Consider the following 24,259-nt stretch of genomic DNA (forward strand, 5'->3'; position numbering starts at 1 on the left):
TGCCGCGGAGCGGCTGGGCCCGTGAGCCATGGCCTCTGAGCCTGCGCGTCCGGAGCCTGTGCTCCGCAACGGGAGAGGCCAGAGCAGAGGGAGGCCTGTATACCACACACACACACAAACACACACACACACACAAAAAAAAACCCAGCCAATTTCAGATCTGGGACAGGAAATGTACAAGATAAACCAGGGTCCCACTGGCCAAAGACTCAACAATTTGATTCAGCATAATAACTACAATAAGTTGAAATAAACAAAATGTTTGAATCTACAAGTTTGTAATGATATTAAATGATACTAACACACAAAAAAACAAACCTGAAACTCACTGTTCACCTTTGAAGGTTATTAGGGATCAGATCAAAGGAAAAGATCAAGCACTTATCTGCCCTTCCTGTACAAAGTATATACTTTTTGGGAACCAAATAGTTGATAATGCAAAGTACCTCCTTAAAGAGGTATTCCAGCTAACAAAGACAGATTGATAGAATATAAACATTTTGTAGTCCCTAATGAAGTAACAGGCAGTGATTTGCAGCTTATATGGCAAAAAAGAGAACCAAGTGAAGCATTAAGTGCCATCTGAGAGACTATATCACTATCTATAAAGTAGTCTTGACAAGGAGGGAAAAAAAAAAATAACAACCAAAACCTGAATCTCATCAGGCCTCTCAATAACCAATTCACAAAAAAATTTGGAGTAAAGAAGAACATGTGAAATGATACCACTCTGTCCTATGGAAAATTCTACAAGATATACAATCTAGCATATTCAAAAAATAAACTGCTAGGAAAAAGAGAGGGAGAGGAGGAGACTTAATAAGACAATATATTGGTCTTATCTGGATCCTGATTCTCATAAACTACCAAAACAAAACATTTTTGACAAGTGGGGTGAATTTGCAACTGACCAGATATTTGGTGATATTGAAGAACTGTTAATATTTTTACATGCAATAATCATATACTGATTATTTTTTTTTTAACAGGCCTTTATCTTTTAGAGACAGATACTGAAACATGGATGAAATGTCAGATTACCGGAGAGTTCCTTCAAAGTAATTTGGGAAAGGAAACATGAGGAGACAGATGGAATAAGACTGGTCATGAGCTGATAGATGCTGAGGCTGGGTGATGGGCTCATTATACCATTGTGTCTACTTTTGTAAATTTTCCATAATAAAGGGATGGGTGGGGGGAGGAGAGAGAGAGAGAGAGAGAGAGAGAGAGAGAGAGAGAGAGAGAGAGAAGGAGGGAGAGAAAGGGAGAGAGAGAGGGGGAGAGAGAAGGGGAAGGGGGAGGGAGAGAGAGGCTGGCCAAGCCTTGGAATCTTAGCATAAGTAATGAGATGGGGACTCTTCCAGGGTTTTCTGCCTTGGCCCAAATTCCAGCTCCTTAAGGACCTTTCTTTCCTCTGCACCCCAGCCCCAGGGAAGGAGACATACCGCAAAAATGAGTGAAATGTCAGTGGTAAGGGCCTGTACTCGGTGGAAGGACGCAATAAGTGTGATGGGAAGGAAACCGTCAGCATCCATTTTCCGTCGCAGGAAGAAGTCTCGCTCTAAATTGTCCACGCTGAAGTAGTATTCACTAGGTGGAGGGGAGAAGAAGTATGATTGCTTCATCATTTGTGAATATGCCTTCCTTGTTCTGTACACTCCAGGAAGCTCACGTAGCCTCTGACCAGCCCTGGCCCTACTGTACTTACAGTCCTAAAGGCTGAAAAGAGATGATGTTATCCTTTCATGGCTCCCTAACCTTGGGTCAAACTTCTCTCTGCCCTTCAGCCTCTTTGTATGCCTGACAAGCTCCTCATCCTCCTTTAAAACCCAGTCCCAATATTGTTGGTCACTTACTCTTCTGCTCCTAAGCCACTTATCACACTCTTCTGCAATGATCTATTTCCTTGTATGGCTCCCCCACTGGACTGAGAAACAACATACTAGAAAGGTTAGGGGTTAAGGTTTTGCAAATCAGACAGAAATGGACTCAAATCTGTGCCTTGTCACTTACCAGTTAGGCAAGTTACTGGGCCTGTATGCTCATCAATAAAAAGGGGATAAAACCCAGCTCATAAAAATTAAATAGACAACTATAGGACTAAATAAGAGAATGCCTATAAAGCACAGAGCACTGAGCCTCACCAATAATGCTAGCATTCTGAATGCTGCCATTACAAATATAGGGATAAAGCAGAGTAGAATCTAGACATTTTCTCTCCTTTTAAATAAATTAACTAATTAATTTTTTAAATAGTAGTATAGTTCTCTCAAGTTACCTTTTTCAGCTCCAACCAGAGGCAGCAACTGCTGCTAGCACCAGAAGGGCCTGCATAGCCCTACTCTACCAGGCTACCATCCTCGGGCAGCCCCCAATCCTACCCATGTCTCCAGGAGGAAGGCGCCTGTCCACTTACATCTGGCGTTTGATGTAGTCTTTAAGCAGCTCCTGGTCCACGCTGTAAAGCTCAGTGCTGCTGACATTGTCAAAGTAGTAGGTGATGTTGTTCATGTACTTGTGGGTGCGCGGCCCCTCTGCACCGTCAAACTTTCGGTAGCCAAACTGGTAGTCAAAATGGGCTAAGGGGGAAACGGGCGTCATGAGGGAGAGGAGACCCCTGCCCGCCCCCCACCGCACTCCCTCAGACATCCCGGAGCCCAAAGGGGCCTCACGTACTTCGAGTGCCACCCCGGCCGCGTCCCCGGCCGCGACCACGCCCCCGTCCACGGCCACGGAAGGAAGCCCGCGCCCCACCAGCCCCATCACTCTTCACACTCGATGTCTCATCCTGGTCGTGCCAGGCAGGCTCCGATTTGGTCTCTGGTTGCCAGGCTGGGGTGGGGGGGGCCACGGGCACGGGCACGTAGGTGGCAGGCTCAGACCCTACGGGGAGAGGGGGCACCGGGTCAGGCCTGAGGAGGAGCCCCATGCCCAGGCCCTCCATAGTGGGAGGCGCATACCTTTGATCTCCCCGCGGTTGGCAGGTGTGTGTCGTGGCTCCGGCGGGCGAGTAGGGCGAGAGACCAGTTTCTCTCTGGGCACATCAGGCTTCATGTCTATTTGCAATGGAACCCACTTGTGTTTGTTCCCTGGAGGACAGCATGGGTACAAGAAAGGCTTGGAGGAGAGGTCCCTCCTGGCCATCCCTAACCCCAACACTTCTGTCCCTGTCTGGGGTTTCAGGCCTGAATCACCATCTGGTGACCTTGGGCAAATTCCTTTCCCTCACTGGACCTCATTTTCATTTCTAAAATAAGAAGGTGGTGGACTTCACTGTGATGGACACTCTTGGTTGACTCCTAATATCAATTTCTCCACCGTCAAGAGAACCCCCTCTGGAACCAGACACATGGCAGCCCAGAATCAAGACTGCACCTTCAGGCTCCCTTAGACACGTGCCGAAATTCTGCCCAGGGGAGCTGAGTGGAAGCAGTCAATTCCAGGGTGAGTCCCTAAGAGGCAGGGAGCTATTCCCCCCTTTCCCCATCCTGCTAGGTGGAGTGAGTCATCTGGAATGAGAAGAGCCAACACACAGCAAGACAAAGGAATCAAAGAGCTGCACCTGGCCTACTTCCACCCAGCTCTCAGGTGAGAGAAATAACCTTCCATCCTGGTTAAACCACTGTTCCTTTGGATATGTATGAGAGCAGCCAAACCTGTACTCTAGCCATTTCAGCCAGAGCAATGGGAACTCCTGTCTTTAAATGAAGTCTAACACAGGACAGCAATACATCAAGACACACAAAGAACACTCTGAGGCAGAGACCCCCGCCCCCGTCTTCTGCACTGCTAGAGCCCCAGTGCTGAGGACAGGGCTTATTACCAAATGCTTGTTAAAGAAAAGGAACTGATGGACAGATAGTTGGAGTGAAGCTTGCTGACCCAGTGGCCTACACCCATCAGCCTCCCAAGGACTTCTTGCGGGGGGCTCCTGAGATTGCTCCAGCAGCCCTGGCATTCTGCCATTTCCTGGTTCTGCCCTACCACCTTCTCCCGAGTCCTGCTCCAAGTCACTCACCTTTCTTCTTCTGCCCGCCTCGCTGGTAGTCCTCATCCCCATTCTTCTCCTCCCCCGATTCATCTGATTTGGTTTTCGGGCTCTCCTTACTATCACTCCCCTCTCCTTTCTCCTGTTCCTTCATGTCCTTTTTGGGTGGCAGCTTGCGGGCAGGCTGAGACTTGTGGGACTGTGGCTGCAGCGGGAAGCAGAGGAAGAGGGAGGTGATGTGAGTCTCAGAGCCTCTTGGGGTGGGAAAGAAGGGAGCTCTCTGTCACTGGAAGGACAGGGTTGAGGAGCTGGAGCATGTGACGGCAGGTTGGGCTGGATGTATTCTAAGGTCCTACTTTCACACCTGAGATGCTTTCGCTGGGAAGAGTAGTCAAACAGGCAGGAGGTAGAGGACAACCTGTCTCTCCAGCTTCCTTAAGTCTAAATGACAGAGACAACCCCCAGGGCCAGAGCTGCGGCCTGCAACGGACAATTGTTTTACTCCCTACAACAGGACCACACAGTTCAGGTCACCTGTGGGACGGAGGAGATGCCGGGCCCTGGTCTGTCCACACCAGCCCTGTCTGTGAACTGAAGGCCAGTGGCCAGAGCCGGTGAGGGACCTAGCTGTCAGCCCAGAACGACAGTGCTGGGAAGGAGAGGACTGACCAGGAGTTCATCTTCTGCTAGGGCTCAGGAAAGCTATACAAGCTTCCCCATGACCTGTGGTCTGGAGGCGGGTACCTGGCCTAATGGCCACTGACAGGCAATCCAAGGGTAGTGATGGAGAACGCAGGCTTTGGAACAATACAACACACCTGACTTCTAATCCCCACTTGGCCATCAAGGGCTAGTAATTAACCTTCCCCAGTCTCAGAGGCCTCATCTGTAAAATGGGAATTACTGAAGGACCCATCTAGGAGTCACTGAGGGTTAGATGAAATGATGAAAAAACAGCACTTGGCAGTCCCTGACACACAGCAAGGGCGCAAAGAATGATTCTTAGCTATTTCAATGTTGCCCATATTGTACCAACCACTCCTCTTAAAAAAACAGAAAGGTAACACCCGAGGCTCTGAAAGCTTGAGGCCAAATGTGAACATGTAGACAGAAATCAAACCTGCCCATCCCTCCCCACAGACTCACCTGCACACTCTTGTGGGCTATCTCTCCAGGTGTTGGCCAGTTGATTGCATCTCCAAAGTCACCAACCTGCAAGGCACATTCTATGAGGGCTCCAGGGTAACCCTGCCTCCACCATTCAGGCCCTCATCCAAAATACACCTCCACTGAGAGATCAGAGGCCAAAATCAGTCTGTCCACAAGGACCATCCACAATGTAGAGACCCAGAAAAAGTGCCCCTGCTATTTAGAGAGAACCCAGAAGTACCTTGCAGCCCAGAAGCACTTACTACAACAGAAAAGAGGCTACCACCTCCAGGAAGTCCCTGCTTGGGTTGCCAACTCCTATTTCTTACCTTGCTACCTTTGCGCTGTTTAGGAACTGCTGCCCTCACCACCCTGGCCGGAGCAGCATGTTCTGTGGGAACAAGAAGGGAGGGAGAGTTATGCAGAGCCCACGGGAGGGGCCCACAACCGCCTCCTCAGCCTCATCACTACCCCACTCCACCAAACAACCTGCAGGCTCCCAAAGGAGGAAGACGCGGTGGGGATGGGAAGGACACACGCTCAAACACCTCTTTCTGAAGAAATCATGGCAAGTGCTATCATGGAAGCAGCAAGCAGCCGAAACCCCAAGAACTCAACTCGGAGGACCCGCACAGCTCTATACCCTCTTGTGAAAAAGGCAACTGAGTCCATTCAGGGCTCCCGAATCGCCCCAGATTCCATAAAGGGATCTGAAAGACCCTCTCTGGCTCTAACATTCTACAAGTCTGTGTGTGAGCAGAATTAGGAAGGCAAAATACAAACCCTAAGTGGGCAATCCAAGGACCTCTTCTAAGCCCCACATGTCAGGGCCAGCCCTGTCCTCAGTGACCTGTGGTCAACAGAAGAGTGAGCCACTCAGAGAAGATGTGCCTGCCTTCCAAGTTTCTAAAGAAAAAGTGAGACCCCCATTTGACTCAATGATTCCACCTTTAGGGATTTATCCTAATGATACAAATTAGACAAGTGTTTAGGGTTATGTGCAAAGATGTTGAAAGGGCTATTCATAATTTCAAAAAAATTGAAAACAATACATGTCCAATAGCAGGGAAGTGGCTAAATAAAAGTTCAACAACTTTTAGAATGGTCATAAAAAGATAATGATCTCTACTGATATGAAAAGATAAACACAATAAATGAGAAAAGTTATAACCCTATTTTTGTAAAGTAAATAAAAAATGTATACATACACATACACACAGTAGAAACTCTAGAAGGAGATATAACCGAGTATTACCAGGAGTTAAGTAGTATGTTTACAGTGATTTAATTTTGTTTGGGGTTCTCCAGTAGTTTCAACAAGGGCAGACGGGGATTTTTTTTTTTTTTTTTTTGGTGCACTGCATAACATGCAGGATCTTAGTTCCCCAGCCAGGGATCAAACCCACGCCGCCTATAGTGGAAGTGCAGAGTCTTAACCACTGGACTGCCAGAGAAGTCCAGGGGCTTTTTAAAAAGAAAAAAATATATTTTTAAGGCAGTGGCTCTAATAGGTCTGATCCTTTCTACACCTACACTTATTTTTCCAACTTGGTTCTGAAGACCAAGAGTTTCTGAACCCTTCCTCCCCCAGAGATCCATGGGAAAAGATACATATCCTGGGGCTCTGCTCACCCACTACTCGCCCGGCACTTTGCCTCCATTGTTGGCCAGCCATGCCAGGGGTCAGGAGCTGCCCCCAGTCCCTGAGCAGAGAAATTTGTCCGGCTGGCCTCAAAAGGAATGTTCTACGCCTTGATCAGATGCATGTTCCCTTAATGAGTAGAGAGAGTCCTTGCCTGACTCCTAACTGTGAGGCCACTGCATTCTTGGCTTCCACCCCATACCGGAGCCACTGCCCCCTCAAGACACCCCACATGCCACAGGAGAGCTGGGACTCTGTAACCCAACCCACAGCAACCCCCATTCCCAGTGCTGGGCAGTGGAGAACCAGAAAACCCCTCTCGGTCCCAAGAGGATGAAGCCCTTAGGCCCAGGGAACTACTTACTCCACACTGATTTTCTTGCTAATTCTGGTTTGGCTCAGAGAAGGCTAATACCACCTAGTTCCCTGACTAGGACGAGCAGGGGCAGCCACGAGAAGATCACCTCCCTCGGCTACACACGAGCTGTGGCAGCAGTCACTTCTCCAGGGACCCAGCCTCCACACTCCAACAGCATTGCCTGCATGCTACCAGAATGAGAGCACGCCAAAAGGCCTGCAACATCAACTTCATCAACACAAAGTTGGAAAGGGGGATCAGTCAGAGGGCAAGGTGTTCCTGAAAACTACTGGAAAAGGTTTAAAGCAAAGTTTTTCAGGTCACTGTCTATTTCCTCTAATAAAAACTCTTTCAAAACTGGGAGGAGTCAGATCCTGTAATCACCCTGCCTGACATTCTGTTCACCAAGATCACAAAGGGACATGGTGAAGTACTAAATGTTCAGTCTCCAATTAATGGGAGTGCCCTACTGCCACTGAAAGAGCCCACTGATTCCCTACTCCCCCACAATCCCAAGCTGACCAGGGGAACGTGACAACACAGGGGTTAGGGGCACCCACCCCCGACATAGTCAAAAAATCCAATCGCACATCATGTGGTGCTGCTTTTACTATTGAAAAAAACCACATATAAGTGGACCCACACAGTTCAAACCTGTGTTGTTCAAAGGTCAACTATATTTTCTATATTGCTTGTTCCAGAAAGATCCTAAAGCTGCTGATCTTTTGGAAAAAGAGCTACCTAGAAGAGCCAGATCTAGGAGGTCTAAGGAGCGGGAAACTAGGGGAGGTTTAGGGGGAGAAGGCACGTGGGTGAGTCAAACTCATCGGGTTGTGGTAAAAAGAACTGGTAAGAGTAAAGGAAAAGCTGGAAATGAAACAGGGATGAGTGTAGGTGAAGTGAGATGGGGCTGGATAAGATGGGAGAAGGCCTGCAGGATGGGGCTGGCCAGAGGGAACTACTAGATTTCAGGCCTTAGTGCCAGGAGAATAGGCGAAGGCCAAATATTTATTGTGGGCCTGGCATCATCTCCTAGAGGTGAGCAAAGTACCTAAAAAAGACTGAATTTACCCTGATTGCAAAGAACTTCTACCTTGGGTAACAAAGTAATTTGTAGGGGCTTAGAGGCTGCATTACTGGAGTTCATACCCACCTGCTGCCATATACCTGGCCATTAGGTCGACCTCCTTGGAGGAGTCCAACCAGATCCTAGGCGAAGTGCCCTGACTCTGTGCTCTCACTGCGTTTCTTAAGTGCCTGGTTACTTATCTACCATTCAGCCCACCCCACCCCTTAAGAGCAGGTACCAGGGTGCTTTCATAGCAGTGATCCCAGAGTCTAGTTCAGGGCCTGGCAACACGGCTGACGTTTGTTTAATGAACGGAGAGTTCACACACCCATCTCCTCTAGGATTTCACACTAGAGAAGAAAAGAAGCTTTGCTTTCCAAGTGCTAGTTCCTGAGTCTATGGCCTCAACCCTCAGCCGGAGCCTTCCCCCGGGCAGAGAAACAAGTATCCTAGGCACTGCTGGATCCCAGGGGAACCCACGCCCAGCCCTGCCTTGACTCCAGAGGCAACTGATCACCTGAAATCAGTCTTGGGTCCTAGTCCAGACTCCAATACTCACCAGTTGTATAACCTTGGAGACACTACCTACCACCCTTCCTGGGGCCTCCCTCACCTTCCTCAACTGAACAAAGGGAATTCACATCTAGAGGTAGAGGGAAGAAAAGGTAAGATCTCAACCAATGAGACTTTTCATGAAAGCAGAAGAGAGCTAGCAACAAGCCGTGGTCATAATATTAACGGAGTGAGCACTTACTAGATGCCACGCACTGTTCTAATGCTGAGTTAGTTTCTCTAATTGGTCTCATTTTACAAATGAGAAAACCAAGGTATATGGTGGCAAGGTTATGTACCAAGATCACAGCTAGCAAGCAACAGAACAGGATTTGAAGTTAAGCAATCGGACTCTAAATCCTTTGCTCTCAGCCACTTGGAGGATGGTCCGAATTACCTCCTCATTGTGGCCAGTAGGGCAGGCCCTCAATGGCTGGGCTGCACGGTATCATTCTACACACTGGAGAAAACCAAGGCCCACTGCAGGGAAACCTAAGGTCACAGAGCAAGGCAGGCGACACTCCTAGGATTGGACACTGGCAACCTGACGATCAGTCCCCTCTCCTGCACCCAGAGACAGGCAAGGGAAATTGCCACCAAGCAGGCCCAGAGGAAGCCCCACATGTGGCACACCCCAGTACCATGAGGAAAGAGGCATTGCTTCCAGGCCCACTTCCCAGTCCCCCCACTTCAGCATCTGCCCCAGTGAGGATGGGGGGCGGGGGTAAGCATCCAGCTGACATGGATTCTGCCCCCACCACTGCCTGAGCTACAGCCCAGGACCCTCACTGTGGAAGGCAGACACACCATTTAAGGGCAGGGAGTGAGGCCAGTAGGAGTCTAGATTACATCACCCACCTGTGCCCGTCCCTCCCAGGCCAGCCTGGGGACAGAGTCAGAAAAGCCTGATGTATTTTCAGCTGTCATCGAGCCTGGGGGTGTGGTGGAGTCACAGAGGAGGAGCTTGGGGACCCCGGTCTTTTCATCCCAACCTCACTGATCCCAACGTCACCCCCACCCCCGGCAGGAACACTCTTCTACAGAATAAAAAAAAAAATGCTGTGTTAACCATCCTCACCTTCTTCACTGATTCCTACCGCTGCCACCACCTCTCAGAAGCCTCTCTCTATCCAGCCTTCCCACCCCAAGTTCCCCCAGACCTGCAGATGAAACACGGGAGGGGGCTGAAGGGTGTCCTTATGGAAAGGAGTGGACAGAGAGAAGAAACCTTCGGAAGGTCCGATCACCTTGAGGCTCCTCTCAAAGGAAGCTTCTGAAGAGTCTGCGCCCCTTGGCCTGGGAGGAGGGGCAGGGGCGGTGGGCTCTGGTCACATGATACCACCTGGCCCAGCCCAGCTCAGGCTCGGGCCCCAGTCAACTATCTATAGCCTGCAGTGACTCTCCCTGCCCAGACACGGACTCTGCTGTCCTGGGGTGGCTGTGGTCACTCCCACTACTGGTACCTGAAGTCCTACCCCAAAGCTAAGTAACTAATCATCATCACAGTTGAAATATATCAGCAGTCAGTGAAGCCTCTGGCCTCCGAGCACCAGCTCCCTAACCCAGCCTTTCCGAAGAGCACATTTGGTTCTAGTTAGAATGGTAATCGTAATAACCACCTTTTACTGGGTACTGACTAGGTGCCAAAAACTGGTTTAACTTGCTATGTGTAATTTCACATAATTGTTTCAGAAAGACATGCCACTTGTTCAGAAAATGAAATTGACAAAAGAGACTTGCCCAGGGTCACACAATATGTATTCTGTGTGACACACAGATCTCAGCATAAATTCTTCTCAAGGCCTTCCCTAATTGCCCAACTAGCAACTCTGGATCAAGTTCTAATTCAGTCTATCATGTGGGATCTTCAGAGTACTCATTAGCCCCTGAAATGGTTGCATTTTTGTGCATCTCAACCCCACTAATCAATTGCTGAGTCCACACACTATCCATGCAAAATGCCAAAGTTCTTCACATGCAGTAGCTCAGTTATTTTTCACAACCACACTAGGAGCTAGGAGGCAGGTAAGATGATGAAGACTCCCAGTTTACAGATGAGGAAATTGAGGCTCAGAGAGCCCACCTGCCTAGCAGGTAGCAGAAACGGATTGAAACCCAGATACAGCCTGACTCTACCTTGGGCTTCACCAGCTGGCAATGTGCTAGATGTGTGGACACTGACTGGGAGTTCCTCAAGGGCAGGGATCTTTTCTGCGTTTCTCATTGGCCGCTGGAACCCAGGACTGCAGCCTGTACATGGCTGGCCCACAGCAAATATTTGCTGAATTAAGAAATTTACATTGGGATGGGTGCTTCTTGAAGGACTTTCCAGAGCGTTCTTTTCTGGGAAAAGAGGTTCATTACCCCTTGGCATTATGTCTGAACAGCACAGCTCTGCAGACTGGCAACTGCAACCCCTTTGGAGTCTAGACCTATGCTCTGTTCTCCTTCAAGTTGGAATCAGTGTGCTTCAACCCAAACACCAGACGTCAGCTGTGGAAAACAGAACAGAGTGTGCAGCAAACAAAACAGCACAGGAACTCCCCAGAGGTCCCAGACTTAAGCCGCCAGGCCCCGGGCTACACCATAAATCACAAGGCTGGCTGGCTGGCATGGCAAGCTGGGAAGCACAGACACCAGCTAAGAGGGCAGCACCCACTCAAGAGCAGTCGCAATGCCACCCATGAACACAAGCTTATGTTGCCAGAGCTTGTTCCGAGTTTTCAAGAAAGGTAGAAAAATAAATTTGATATGGAAGGGAAATTCTCTGCTTTCTAAATACTGTTAATGAATTCACATTAAAAAACAAAACCCTTCTTCAAGCCATATCCACCTTGTGGGCTCCTGCATGCTCTCCTAGGCCCTGCCTGAGGAGCAGGCTAATCACCCAGCAGCTGGGCCCTGGATTTCAGAGCCAATCCTCAGGCAGGCTGCAATGCTCTGCTGCCCCACTGACTCCACTGCTGCCCCACTGACTCCACTGTACTTCTGTGGGAGGCTGCTGACATCAAAGCTGGTTTTCCCTTGTCCCTGTGGTCACCCACCACACCTTAGGTAATGCAAACTCATTTTTACTGTCCTAAGTCTAAGGCATTCTCTGCTGCATAAGGCTTCTGAATCTCCAGGAAATTACTTTGGATTATCCCTGTTATTGGAGTGAAGAGGCTGGAAGGGACCTGAGAACTCATGCCATTGTACAGATAGGAAAACTGAGGCCCAGGAGGGACCACGTTGTGCCCAAAGTGACCAGTGAATTGTTGTGGAGCTGACACTGAACAACGAGTTTCTGCCTAGTGATCCAGAGCTTTTCCCACAGGTCAGGAAGCCAATTTTCTCACTCAACAAAATATGCCCCGTGCACAACTACACGCACTCACAGGCTGGAGGGCAGGGCCTCAGGGACCCAAGCATTCCAGGTACCACGCCCCACAACCAGTGATGGTGCCTATAATAGAGTCCCAGAAAGCCCCGTTTTTAAGAACGGCTTCTCATGTGGAGCTGGGATACATAACAGAAAAGGAGGGGTGCTCTGGTTGAAGTGGATCTGCAAGCGGGGCCCCACTTCCACCAGCGACTTAACTTCTTCGCCCTTCTCCAGGGAAGGCTCTTGGCTCCATCTGGAAGACGTGCGGGAGGCAGGCTCTAGAGGTCCTAACCAGCCATCTATCCAGTGTGACAGGTTGGGTACCCTCACTAACCCTCAGTTTCCTGCTCTCTCAAATGACCGGGTCCTAACAACTCCAGCCCTGCAGGCTGGGGACACGCGGTAACAGGGAAAACTCCAGCAGAAATGGGAGAGACTTGCCAAATGTCCCAGAAGCACATGGGGAATTGGAGTTCTTGGGTAAAGACTAGTTCCCCCAATCCAGTTCAGCCAAATTGGCCTTGCTCCCCAAAAGCCGCTGATTTGTTCCTGCTGCTGAGTTTGGGCAAGCCTTGGAGGCCCCTTCAGTGCTACTTATTATACTTCAACTGGGTAAGAGAAGAGCCCTGGGACACCATGGATATGGAGACAAGCTGCCCCACCAGCAGACTCCCCGCCCTTGCTCACTGGTGCCCTATTTCACTCCCTCCCCCTTCAGCAAATGTAGAGGGGATGTGACCCCCTACACTACCACCCCCCCTCCCCGCCCCACCCCACCCCAATTAGGCTGTTCCGCTAAGAGGCAGGACAGAGCAGCTGTTAACAGCACAGACTCTGGAGTCCACATGAGAATGCTCTAACAACCAGCTGCCATCAAATAAGTAACTCATAAGGCCAGGGGAGATGGTCTTATCTGACCAACTCCTCATGCAGCTTGTAACTCGATAGGCATTAACAGGGCCACAGAGGAATGAAAGCCAAGCAAGCAAGCAGGTTCATCAGGAGGCAGAAAGGCACCCTGCATGTAAGATCCTAGAGTAAGACTTAACCTCTCATTTTCTGAAACTATGATAGGGGTTCAGGGTGGCTGCTAGCTAACAGGATTGTTTAACAGCTTAAATATGGGCAGAGTTAAACAGAAAACTACCATAAATGTATTACAGTTATTTTTTTAAATCTCTTGAATCTGTCAGGTGCTTTAAAAAAATTTTTAAGAAGGATTACAGTTGCCAGATTTAGCGAATTTCAGATAAACAACACTAATTTTTTAGATTATGTCCCACGTAATATTTGGGACACATTATACTAAAAAAATTATTTGCTGCTTATCTGAAAATTAAATTTAACTGGGCATGGTATATTCTTAATTGCTCAATCTGGCCACAGTAGGAAGGAAGGACCATTGCCCCATGTTCCATGACAGTGAGTCAGTGTCCAGAGCACGGGGCTAGTAGCCGGGAGACTGACGCCAGTCCTGGTGCCGGCACTACAGCCCTTGCTATTGGAGCTTGGAAGAATTCCCCTCTGGGTGCCTTCAGTTTCTCTACTCAGAGGTCTGTTCTTGGGGTGTGGGGATCTTGTCATCTTTAGTCCTAATGCCCTTTAATTCTACCCTCACACTCACTGATTACCCTAACCACAACCTTAGATGAAACCAGCTTTCCAGGGGTACAAGCTACCTCTGAAACTACTGCTACAAAGGACTTGGGCCCTAAGATTTCAGGATGCAAAAAAATTATCTATCTTCTGAGAAGCTTGTCAAAATGCAGATTCCTGGGTCCCACCCTCCAGAGATTCTTGCTCAGGAATGGTGGAGCCAGGAATCTGCTTAGTAATTCTAAGGGAGGTTTTCTCTGGACACACTTGCAGTTATTTTGATAGACCAAATGAGTTTCACCTGCTAATTTTTTTTTTTTTTTTTTTTTTTTTTGCGGTACGCGGGCCTCTCACTGCTGTTGGCCTCTCCCGTCGCGGAGCACAGGCTCCGGACGTGCAGGCTCAGCGGCCATGGCTCATGGGCCCAGCCGCTCCGCGGCATGTGGGATCTTCCCAGACCGGGTCACGAACCCGTGTCCCCTGCATCGGCAAGCGGATTCTCAACCACTGCGCCACCAGGGAAGCCCTCACCTGCTAATTTTGATAGGGGTTACTCAGAACCACAACAGCGCATTTAGTATTTTTTTAATTTTTTATGGAAGCATAGTTGATTTACAATATTGTGTTACTTTTAGGTTATAGCAAAATGATTCAATTATATATATATATATTTCAGATTATTTTTCATTATAGGTTATTTCAAGAAATTGAATATAATGCCCTGCACTATACTATACAGGAAATCCTAGTTGCTTATCTATTTTATGTATAGTATTGTGCATCCGTTGATTTTATACTCCTTCTTCATCCCTCCCCTTCCCCCTAAGTTTGTTTTCTATATTGGTGAGTCTGTTTCTGTTCTGTAAATAAGTTCATTTGTATTATTTTTTAGATTCCACATATAAATGGTACCATGTAATATTTGTCTTTCTCTGACTTATGCCACTTTAGTATGATAATCTCTAGGTCTATCCATGTTGCTGCAAAATGCAGTATTTCTTCTTTTTTTAATGGCTGAGTAATATTCCACTGTATATATATCCCACATCTTCTTTATCCATTCATCTGTGGATGGACAGTTAGGTTGTTTCCATGTCTTGGCTGTTGTAAATGGTGCTGCTATGAACACTGGGGTGCATGTATCTTTTCGAATTATAGTTTTGTCTATATACCCAGGAGTGGGATTGCTGGATCATATGGTAGCTCAGTTTTTCGTTTTTTAAGGAACCTCCATATTGTTTTCCTGTAGTGGCTACTACACCAGTTTACATTCCCACCAACAGTGTAGGAGGGTTCCTTTTTCTCCATACCCTCTCTAGCATTTATTTGTAGACTTTCTGATGACGGTCATTCTAACCCGTGTGAGGTGATACCTCACTGTGGTTATGATTTGCATTTCTCTAATAGTAAGTGATGTTGAGCATCTTTTCATGTGCTTATTGGCCATCTGTATGTCTTCTTTGGAGAAATGCCTATTCAGGTCTTGTGCCCATTTTTTTGATTGGGTTGTTTCTTTTTTGATATTAAGTTTTTTTTTTTTTTTTTTTTGGCTGCACTGCATAGCATGCAGGATCTTAGTTCCCCAGCCAGGGATCAAACCCACGCCGCCTATAGTGGAAGTGCAGAGTCTTAACCACTGGACTGCCAGAGAAGTCCAGGGGCTTTTTAAAAAGAAAAAAATATATTTTTAAGGCAGTGGCTCTAATAGGTCTGATCCTTTCTACACCTACACTTATTTTTCCAACTTGGTTCTGAAGACCAAGAGTTTCTGAACCCTTCCTCCCCCAGAGATCCATGGGAAAAGATACATATCCTGGGGCTCTGCTCACCCACTACTCGCCCGGCACTTTGCCTCCATTGTTGGCCAGCCATGCCAGGGGTCAGGAGCTGCCCCCAGTCCCTGAGCAGAGAAATTTGTCCGGCTGGCCTCAAAAGGAATGTTCTACGCCTTGATCAGATGCATGTTCCCTTAATGAGTAGAGAGAGTCCTTGCCTGACTCCTAACTGTGAGGCCACTGCATTCTTGGCTTCCACCCCATACCGGAGCCACTGCCCCCTCAAGACACCCCACATGCCACAGGAGAGCTGGGACTCTGTAACCCAACCCACAGCAACCCCCATTCCCAGTGCTGGGCAGTGGAGAACCAGAAAACCCCTCTCGGTCCCAAGAGGATGAAGCCCTTAGGCCCAGGGAACTACTTACTCCACACTGATTTTCTTGCTAATTCTGGTTTGGCTCAGAGAAGGCTAATACCACCTAGTTCCCTGACTAGGACGAGCAGGGGCAGCCACGAGAAGATCACCTCCCTCGGCTACACACGAGCTGTGGCAGCAGTCACTTCTCCAGGGACCCAGCCTCCACACTCCAACAGCATTGCCTGCATGCTACCAGAATGAGAGCACGCCAAAAGGCCTGCAACATCAACTTCATCAACACAAAGTTGGAAAGGGGGATCAGTCAGAGGGCAAGGTGTTCCTGAAAACTACTGGAAAAGGTTTAAAGCAAAGTTTTTCAGGTCACTGTCTATTTCCTCTAATAAAAACTCTTTCAAAACTGGGAGGAGTCAGATCCTGTAATCACCCTGCCTGACATTCTGTTCACCAAGATCACAAAGGGACATGGTGAAGTACTAAATGTTCAGTCTCCAATTAATGGGAGTGCCCTACTGCCACTGAAAGAGCCCACTGATTCCCTACTCCCCCACAATCCCAAGCTGACCAGGGGAACGTGACAACACAGGGGTTAGGGGCACCCACCCCCGACATAGTCAAAAAATCCAATCGCACATCATGTGGTGCTGCTTTTACTATTGAAAAAAACCACATATAAGTGGACCCACACAGTTCAAACCTGTGTTGTTCAAAGGTCAACTATATTTTCTATATTGCTTGTTCCAGAAAGATCCTAAAGCTGCTGATCTTTTGGAAAAAGAGCTACCTAGAAGAGCCAGATCTAGGAGGTCTAAGGAGCGGGAAACTAGGGGAGGTTTAGGGGGAGAAGGCACGTGGGTGAGTCAAACTCATCGGGTTGTGGTAAAAAGAACTGGTAAGAGTAAAGGAAAAGCTGGAAATGAAACAGGGATGAGTGTAGGTGAAGTGAGATGGGGCTGGATAAGATGGGAGAAGGCCTGCAGGATGGGGCTGGCCAGAGGGAACTACTAGATTTCAGGCCTTAGTGCCAGGAGAATAGGCGAAGGCCAAATATTTATTGTGGGCCTGGCATCATCTCCTAGAGGTGAGCAAAGTACCTAAAAAAGACTGAATTTACCCTGATTGCAAAGAACTTCTACCTTGGGTAACAAAGTAATTTGTAGGGGCTTAGAGGCTGCATTACTGGAGTTCATACCCACCTGCTGCCATATACCTGGCCATTAGGTCGACCTCCTTGGAGGAGTCCAACCAGATCCTAGGCGAAGTGCCCTGACTCTGTGCTCTCACTGCGTTTCTTAAGTGCCTGGTTACTTATCTACCATTCAGCCCACCCCACCCCTTAAGAGCAGGTACCAGGGTGCTTTCATAGCAGTGATCCCAGAGTCTAGTTCAGGGCCTGGCAACACGGCTGACGTTTGTTTAATGAACGGAGAGTTCACACACCCATCTCCTCTAGGATTTCACACTAGAGAAGAAAAGAAGCTTTGCTTTCCAAGTGCTAGTTCCTGAGTCTATGGCCTCAACCCTCAGCCGGAGCCTTCCCCCGGGCAGAGAAACAAGTATCCTAGGCACTGCTGGATCCCAGGGGAACCCACGCCCAGCCCTGCCTTGACTCCAGAGGCAACTGATCACCTGAAATCAGTCTTGGGTCCTAGTCCAGACTCCAATACTCACCAGTTGTATAACCTTGGAGACACTACCTACCACCCTTCCTGGGGCCTCCCTCACCTTCCTCAACTGAACAAAGGGAATTCACATCTAGAGGTAGAGGGAAGAAAAGGTAAGATCTCAACCAATGAGACTTTTCATGAAAGCAGAAGAGAGCTAGCAACAAGCCGTGGTCATAATATTAACGGAGTGAGCACTTACTAGATGCCACGCACTGTTCTAATGCTGAGTTAGTTTCTCTAATTGGTCTCATTTTACAAATGAGAAAACCAAGGTATATGGTGGCAAGGTTATGTACCAAGATCACAGCTAGCAAGCAACAGAACAGGATTTGAAGTTAAGCAATCGGACTCTAAATCCTTTGCTCTCAGCCACTTGGAGGATGGTCCGAATTACCTCCTCATTGTGGCCAGTAGGGCAGGCCCTCAATGGCTGGGCTGCACGGTATCATTCTACACACTGGAGAAAACCAAGGCCCACTGCAGGGAAACCTAAGGTCACAGAGCAAGGCAGGCGACACTCCTAGGATTGGACACTGGCAACCTGACGATCAGTCCCCTCTCCTGCACCCAGAGACAGGCAAGGGAAATTGCCACCAAGCAGGCCCAGAGGAAGCCCCACATGTGGCACACCCCAGTACCATGAGGAAAGAGGCATTGCTTCCAGGCCCACTTCCCAGTCCCCCCACTTCAGCATCTGCCCCAGTGAGGATGGGGGGCGGGGGTAAGCATCCAGCTGACATGGATTCTGCCCCCACCACTGCCTGAGCTACAGCCCAGGACCCTCACTGTGGAAGGCAGAGACACCATTTAAGGGCAGGGAGTGAGGCCAGTAGGAGTCTAGATTACATCACCCACCTGTGCCCGTCCCTCCCAGGCCAGCCTGGGGACAGAGTCAGAAAAGCCTGATGTATTTTCAGCTGTCATCGAGCCTGGGGGTGTGGTGGAGTCACAGAGGAGGAGCTTGGGGACCCCGGTCTTTTCATCCCAACCTCACTGATCCCAACGTCACCCCCACCCCCGGCAGGAACACTCTTCTACAGAATAAAAAAAAAAATGCTGTGTTAACCATCCTCACCTTCTTCACTGATTCCTACCGCTGCCACCACCTCTCAGAAGCCTCTCTCTATCCAGCCTTCCCACCCCAAGTTCCCCCAGACCTGCAGATGAAACACGGGAGGGGGCTGAAGGGTGTCCTTATGGAAAGGAGTGGACAGAGAGAAGAAACCTTCGGAAGGTCCGATCACCTTGAGGCTCCTCTCAAAGGAAGCTTCTGAAGAGTCTGCGCCCCTTGGCCTGGGAGGAGGGGCAGGGGCGGTGGGCTCTGGTCACATGATACCACCTGGCCCAGCCCAGCTCAGGCTCGGGCCCCAGTCAACTATCTATAGCCTGCAGTGACTCTCCCTGCCCAGACACGGACTCTGCTGTCCTGGGGTGGCTGTGGTCACTCCCACTACTGGTACCTGAAGTCCTACCCCAAAGCTAAGTAACTAATCATCATCACAGTTGAAATATATCAGCAGTCAGTGAAGCCTCTGGCCTCCGAGCACCAGCTCCCTAACCCAGCCTTTCCGAAGAGCACATTTGGTTCTAGTTAGAATGGTAATCGTAATAACCACCTTTTACTGGGTACTGACTAGGTGCCAAAAACTGGTTTAACTTGCTATGTGTAATTTCACATAATTGTTTCAGAAAGACATGCCACTTGTTCAGAAAATGAAATTGACAAAAGAGACTTGCCCAGGGTCACACAATATGTATTCTGTGTGACACACAGATCTCAGCATAAATTCTTCTCAAGGCCTTCCCTAATTGCCCAACTAGCAACTCTGGATCAAGTTCTAATTCAGTCTATCATGTGGGATCTTCAGAGTACTCATTAGCCCCTGAAATGGTTGCATTTTTGTGCATCTCAACCCCACTAATCAATTGCTGAGTCCACACACTATCCATGCAAAATGCCAAAGTTCTTCACATGCAGTAGCTCAGTTATTTTTCACAACCACACTAGGAGCTAGGAGGCAGGTAAGATGATGAAGACTCCCAGTTTACAGATGAGGAAATTGAGGCTCAGAGAGCCCACCTGCCTAGCAGGTAGCAGAAACGGATTGAAACCCAGATACAGCCTGACTCTACCTTGGGCTTCACCAGCTGGCAATGTGCTAGATGTGTGGACACTGACTGGGAGTTCCTCAAGGGCAGGGATCTTTTCTGCGTTTCTCATTGGCCGCTGGAACCCAGGACTGCAGCCTGTACATGGCTGGCCCACAGCAAATATTTGCTGAATTAAGAAATTTACATTGGGATGGGTGCTTCTTGAAGGACTTTCCAGAGCGTTCTTTTCTGGGAAAAGAGGTTCATTACCCCTTGGCATTATGTCTGAACAGCACAGCTCTGCAGACTGGCAACTGCAACCCCTTTGGAGTCTAGACCTATGCTCTGTTCTCCTTCAAGTTGGAATCAGTGTGCTTCAACCCAAACACCAGACGTCAGCTGTGGAAAACAGAACAGAGTGTGCAGCAAACAAAACAGCACAGGAACTCCCCAGAGGTCCCAGACTTAAGCCGCCAGGCCCCGGGCTACACCATAAATCACAAGGCTGGCTGGCTGGCATGGCAAGCTGGGAAGCACAGACACCAGCTAAGAGGGCAGCACCCACTCAAGAGCAGTCGCAATGCCACCCATGAACACAAGCTTATGTTGCCAGAGCTTGTTCCGAGTTTTCAAGAAAGGTAGAAAAATAAATTTGATATGGAAGGGAAATTCTCTGCTTTCTAAATACTGTTAATGAATTCACATTAAAAAACAAAACCCTTCTTCAAGCCATATCCACCTTGTGGGCTCCTGCATGCTCTCCTAGGCCCTGCCTGAGGAGCAGGCTAATCACCCAGCAGCTGGGCCCTGGATTTCAGAGCCAATCCTCAGGCAGGCTGCAATGCTCTGCTGCCCCACTGACTCCACTGCTGCCCCACTGACTCCACTGTACTTCTGTGGGAGGCTGCTGACATCAAAGCTGGTTTTCCCTTGTCCCTGTGGTCACCCACCACACCTTAGGTAATGCAAACTCATTTTTACTGTCCTAAGTCTAAGGCATTCTCTGCTGCATAAGGCTTCTGAATCTCCAGGAAATTACTTTGGATTATCCCTGTTATTGGAGTGAAGAGGCTGGAAGGGACCTGAGAACTCATGCCATTGTACAGATAGGAAAACTGAGGCCCAGGAGGGACCACGTTGTGCCCAAAGTGACCAGTGAATTGTTGTGGAGCTGACACTGAACAACGAGTTTCTGCCTAGTGATCCAGAGCTTTTCCCACAGGTCAGGAAGCCAATTTTCTCACTCAACAAAATATGCCCCGTGCACAACTACACGCACTCACAGGCTGGAGGGCAGGGCCTCAGGGACCCAAGCATTCCAGGTACCACGCCCCACAACCAGTGATGGTGCCTATAATAGAGTCCCAGAAAGCCCCGTTTTTAAGAACGGCTTCTCATGTGGAGCTGGGATACATAACAGAAAAGGAGGGGTGCTCTGGTTGAAGTGGATCTGCAAGCGGGGCCCCACTTCCACCAGCGACTTAACTTCTTCGCCCTTCTCCAGGGAAGGCTCTTGGCTCCATCTGGAAGACGTGCGGGAGGCAGGCTCTAGAGGTCCTAACCAGCCATCTATCCAGTGTGACAGGTTGGGTACCCTCACTAACCCTCAGTTTCCTGCTCTCTCAAATGACCGGGTCCTAACAACTCCAGCCCTGCAGGCTGGGGACACGCGGTAACAGGGAAAACTCCAGCAGAAATGGGAGAGACTTGCCAAATGTCCCAGAAGCACATGGGGAATTGGAGTTCTTGGGTAAAGACTAGTTCCCCCAATCCAGTTCAGCCAAATTGGCCTTGCTCCCCAAAAGCCGCTGATTTGTTCCTGCTGCTGAGTTTGGGCAAGCCTTGGAGGCCCCTTCAGTGCTACTTATTATACTTCAACTGGGTAAGAGAAGAGCCCTGGGACACCATGGATATGGAGACAAGCTGCCCCACCAGCAGACTCCCCGCCCTTGCTCACTGGTGCCCTATTTCACTCCCTCCCCCTTCAGCAAATGTAGAGGGGATGTGACCCCCTACACTACCACCCCCCCTCCCCGCCCCACCCCACCCCAATTAGGCTGTTCCGCTAAGAGGCAGGACAGAGCAGCTGTTAACAGCACAGACTCTGGAGTCCACATGAGAATGCTCTAACAACCAGCTGCCATCAAATAAGTAACTCATAAGGCCAGGGGAGATGGTCTTATCTGACCAACTCCTCATGCAGCTTGTAACTCGATAGGCATTAACAGGGCCACAGAGGAATGAAAGCCAAGCAAGCAAGCAGGTTCATCAGGAGGCAGAAAGGCACCCTGCATGTAAGATCCTAGAGTAAGACTTAACCTCTCATTTTCTGAAACTATGATAGGGGTTCAGGGTGGCTGCTAGCTAACAGGATTGTTTAACAGCTTAAATATGGGCAGAGTTAAACAGAAAACTACCATAAATGTATTACAGTTATTTTTTTAAATCTCTTGAATCTGTCAGGTGCTTTAAAAAAATTTTTAAGAAGGATTACAGTTGCCAGATTTAGCGAATTTCAGATAAACAACACTAATTTTTTAGATTATGTCCCACGTAATATTTGGGACACATTATACTAAAAAAATTATTTGCTGCTTATCTGAAAATTAAATTTAACTGGGCATGGTATATTCTTAATTGCTCAATCTGGCCACAGTAGGAAGGAAGGACCATTGCCCCATGTTCCATGACAGTGAGTCAGTGTCCAGAGCACGGGGCTAGTAGCCGGGAGACTGACGCCAGTCCTGGTGCCGGCACTACAGCCCTTGCTATTGGAGCTTGGAAGAATTCCCCTCTGGGTGCCTTCAGTTTCTCTACTCAGAGGTCTGTTCTTGGGGTGTGGGGATCTTGTCATCTTTAGTCCTAATGCCCTTTAATTCTACCCTCACACTCACTGATTACCCTAACCACAACCTTAGATGAAACCAGCTTTCCAGGGGTACAAGCTACCTCTGAAACTACTGCTACAAAGGACTTGGGCCCTAAGATTTCAGGATGCAAAAAAATTATCTATCTTCTGAGAAGCTTGTCAAAATGCAGATTCCTGGGTCCCACCCTCCAGAGATTCTTGCTCAGGAATGGTGGAGCCAGGAATCTGCTTAGTAATTCTAAGGGAGGTTTTCTCTGGACACACTTGCAGTTATTTTGATAGACCAAATGAGTTTCACCTGCTAATTTTTTTTTTTTTTTTTTTTTTTTTTGCGGTACGCGGGCCTCTCACTGCTGTTGGCCTCTCCCGTCGCGGAGCACAGGCTCCGGACGTGCAGGCTCAGCGGCCATGGCTCATGGGCCCAGCCGCTCCGCGGCATGTGGGATCTTCCCAGACCAGGTCACGAACCCGTGTCCCCTGCATCGGCAAGCGGATTCTCAACCACTGCGCCACCAGGGAAGCCCTCACCTGCTAATTTTGATAGGGGTTACTCAGAACCACAACAGCGCATTTAGTATTTTTTTAATTTTTTATGGAAGCATAGTTGATTTACAATATTGTGTTACTTTTAGGTTATAGCAAAATGATTCAATTATATATATATATATTTCAGATTATTTTTCATTATAGGTTATTTCAAGAAATTGAATATAATGCCCTGCACTATACTATACAGGAAATCCTAGTTGCTTATCTATTTTATGTATAGTATTGTGCATCCGTTGATTTTATACTCCTTCTTCATCCCTCCCCTTCCCCCTAAGTTTGTTTTCTATATTGGTGAGTCTGTTTCTGTTCTGTAAATAAGTTCATTTGTATTATTTTTTAGATTCCACATATAAATGGTACCATGTAATATTTGTCTTTCTCTGACTTATGCCACTTTAGTATGATAATCTCTAGGTCTATCCATGTTGCTGCAAAATGCAGTATTTCTTCTTTTTTTAATGGCTGAGTAATATTCCACTGTATATATATCCCACATCTTCTTTATCCATTCATCTGTGGATGGACAGTTAGGTTGTTTCCATGTCTTGGCTGTTGTAAATGGTGCTGCTATGAACACTGGGGTGCATGTATCTTTTCGAATTATAGTTTTGTCTATATACCCAGGAGTGGGATTGCTGGATCATATGGTAGCTCAGTTTTTCGTTTTTTAAGGAACCTCCATATTGTTTTCCTGTAGTGGCTACTACACCAGTTTACATTCCCACCAACAGTGTAGGAGGGTTCCTTTTTCTCCATACCCTCTCTAGCATTTATTTGTAGACTTTCTGATGACGGTCATTCTAACCCGTGTGAGGTGATACCTCACTGTGGTTATGATTTGCATTTCTCTAATAGTAAGTGATGTTGAGCATCTTTTCATGTGCTTATTGGCCATCTGTATGTCTTCTTTGGAGAAATGCCTATTCAGGTCTTGTGCCCATTTTTTTGATTGGGTTGTTTCTTTTTTGATATTAAGCTGTATGAGCTGTTTGTACATTTTAGAAATTAATCCCTTGTCAGTTTCACTGTTTGCAAATATTTTCTCCCATTCCATAGGTTGTCTTTTCATTTTATGATTTCTTCTGCTGTGCAAAAAGCTTTTAAGTTTGATTAGGTCCCATTTGTTTATTTTTGCTTTATTTCTTTTGCCTTGGTAAACTGATCTACCCAATTAGTATTTTAAAATCAGCGCTGTGCTTCTTAAGAACTGG

At 48.1% G+C, this 24,259-nt stretch overlaps 2 protein-coding genes across 7 annotated transcripts in view; both read right to left on the bottom strand.

Moving 5' to 3' along the window:
• The window catches only part of LARP1 (La ribonucleoprotein 1, translational regulator), a 25,896-nt gene extending 20,340 nt beyond the window's left edge, over nt 1-5,556 (bottom strand). For 2 of the 6 annotated variants that reach the window (XM_028493395.2, XM_028493394.2), the window contains exons 1-7: nt 5,467-5,556; nt 5,135-5,200; nt 4,019-4,193; nt 2,961-3,089; nt 2,677-2,883; nt 2,417-2,579; nt 1,446-1,590 (exon numbers count right to left, since the gene is read on the bottom strand). In XM_028493395.2, the coding sequence (XP_028349196.1) occupies nt 1,446-1,590; nt 2,417-2,579; nt 2,677-2,883; nt 2,961-3,089; nt 4,019-4,142 (768 nt within the window). In that variant the 5' untranslated portion in view covers nt 4,143-4,193; nt 5,135-5,200; nt 5,467-5,556. The remainder of the gene's footprint in view (nt 1-1,445; nt 1,591-2,416; nt 2,580-2,676; nt 2,884-2,960; nt 3,090-4,018; nt 4,194-5,134; nt 5,201-5,466) is intronic. The other 4 variants (XM_028493396.2, XM_028493389.2, XM_028493391.2 and 1 more) reach the window with 4 other exon arrangements.
• The window catches only part of GEMIN5 (gem nuclear organelle associated protein 5), a 54,722-nt gene continuing 34,976 nt past the window's right edge, over nt 4,514-24,259 (bottom strand). Inside the window, exons 24-25 of the mRNA XM_028493459.2 lie at nt 5,135-5,200; nt 4,514-4,579 (exon numbers count right to left, since the gene is read on the bottom strand). Coding sequence (XP_028349260.1) covers nt 4,514-4,579; nt 5,135-5,200 — 132 coding nt within the window. The remainder of the gene's footprint in view (nt 4,580-5,134; nt 5,201-24,259) is intronic.

This window comes from Physeter macrocephalus, chromosome 8 (assembly GCF_002837175.3).
Source record: "Physeter macrocephalus isolate SW-GA chromosome 8, ASM283717v5, whole genome shotgun sequence".
Classification (NCBI taxonomy): domain Eukaryota; kingdom Metazoa; phylum Chordata; class Mammalia; order Artiodactyla; family Physeteridae; genus Physeter; species Physeter macrocephalus.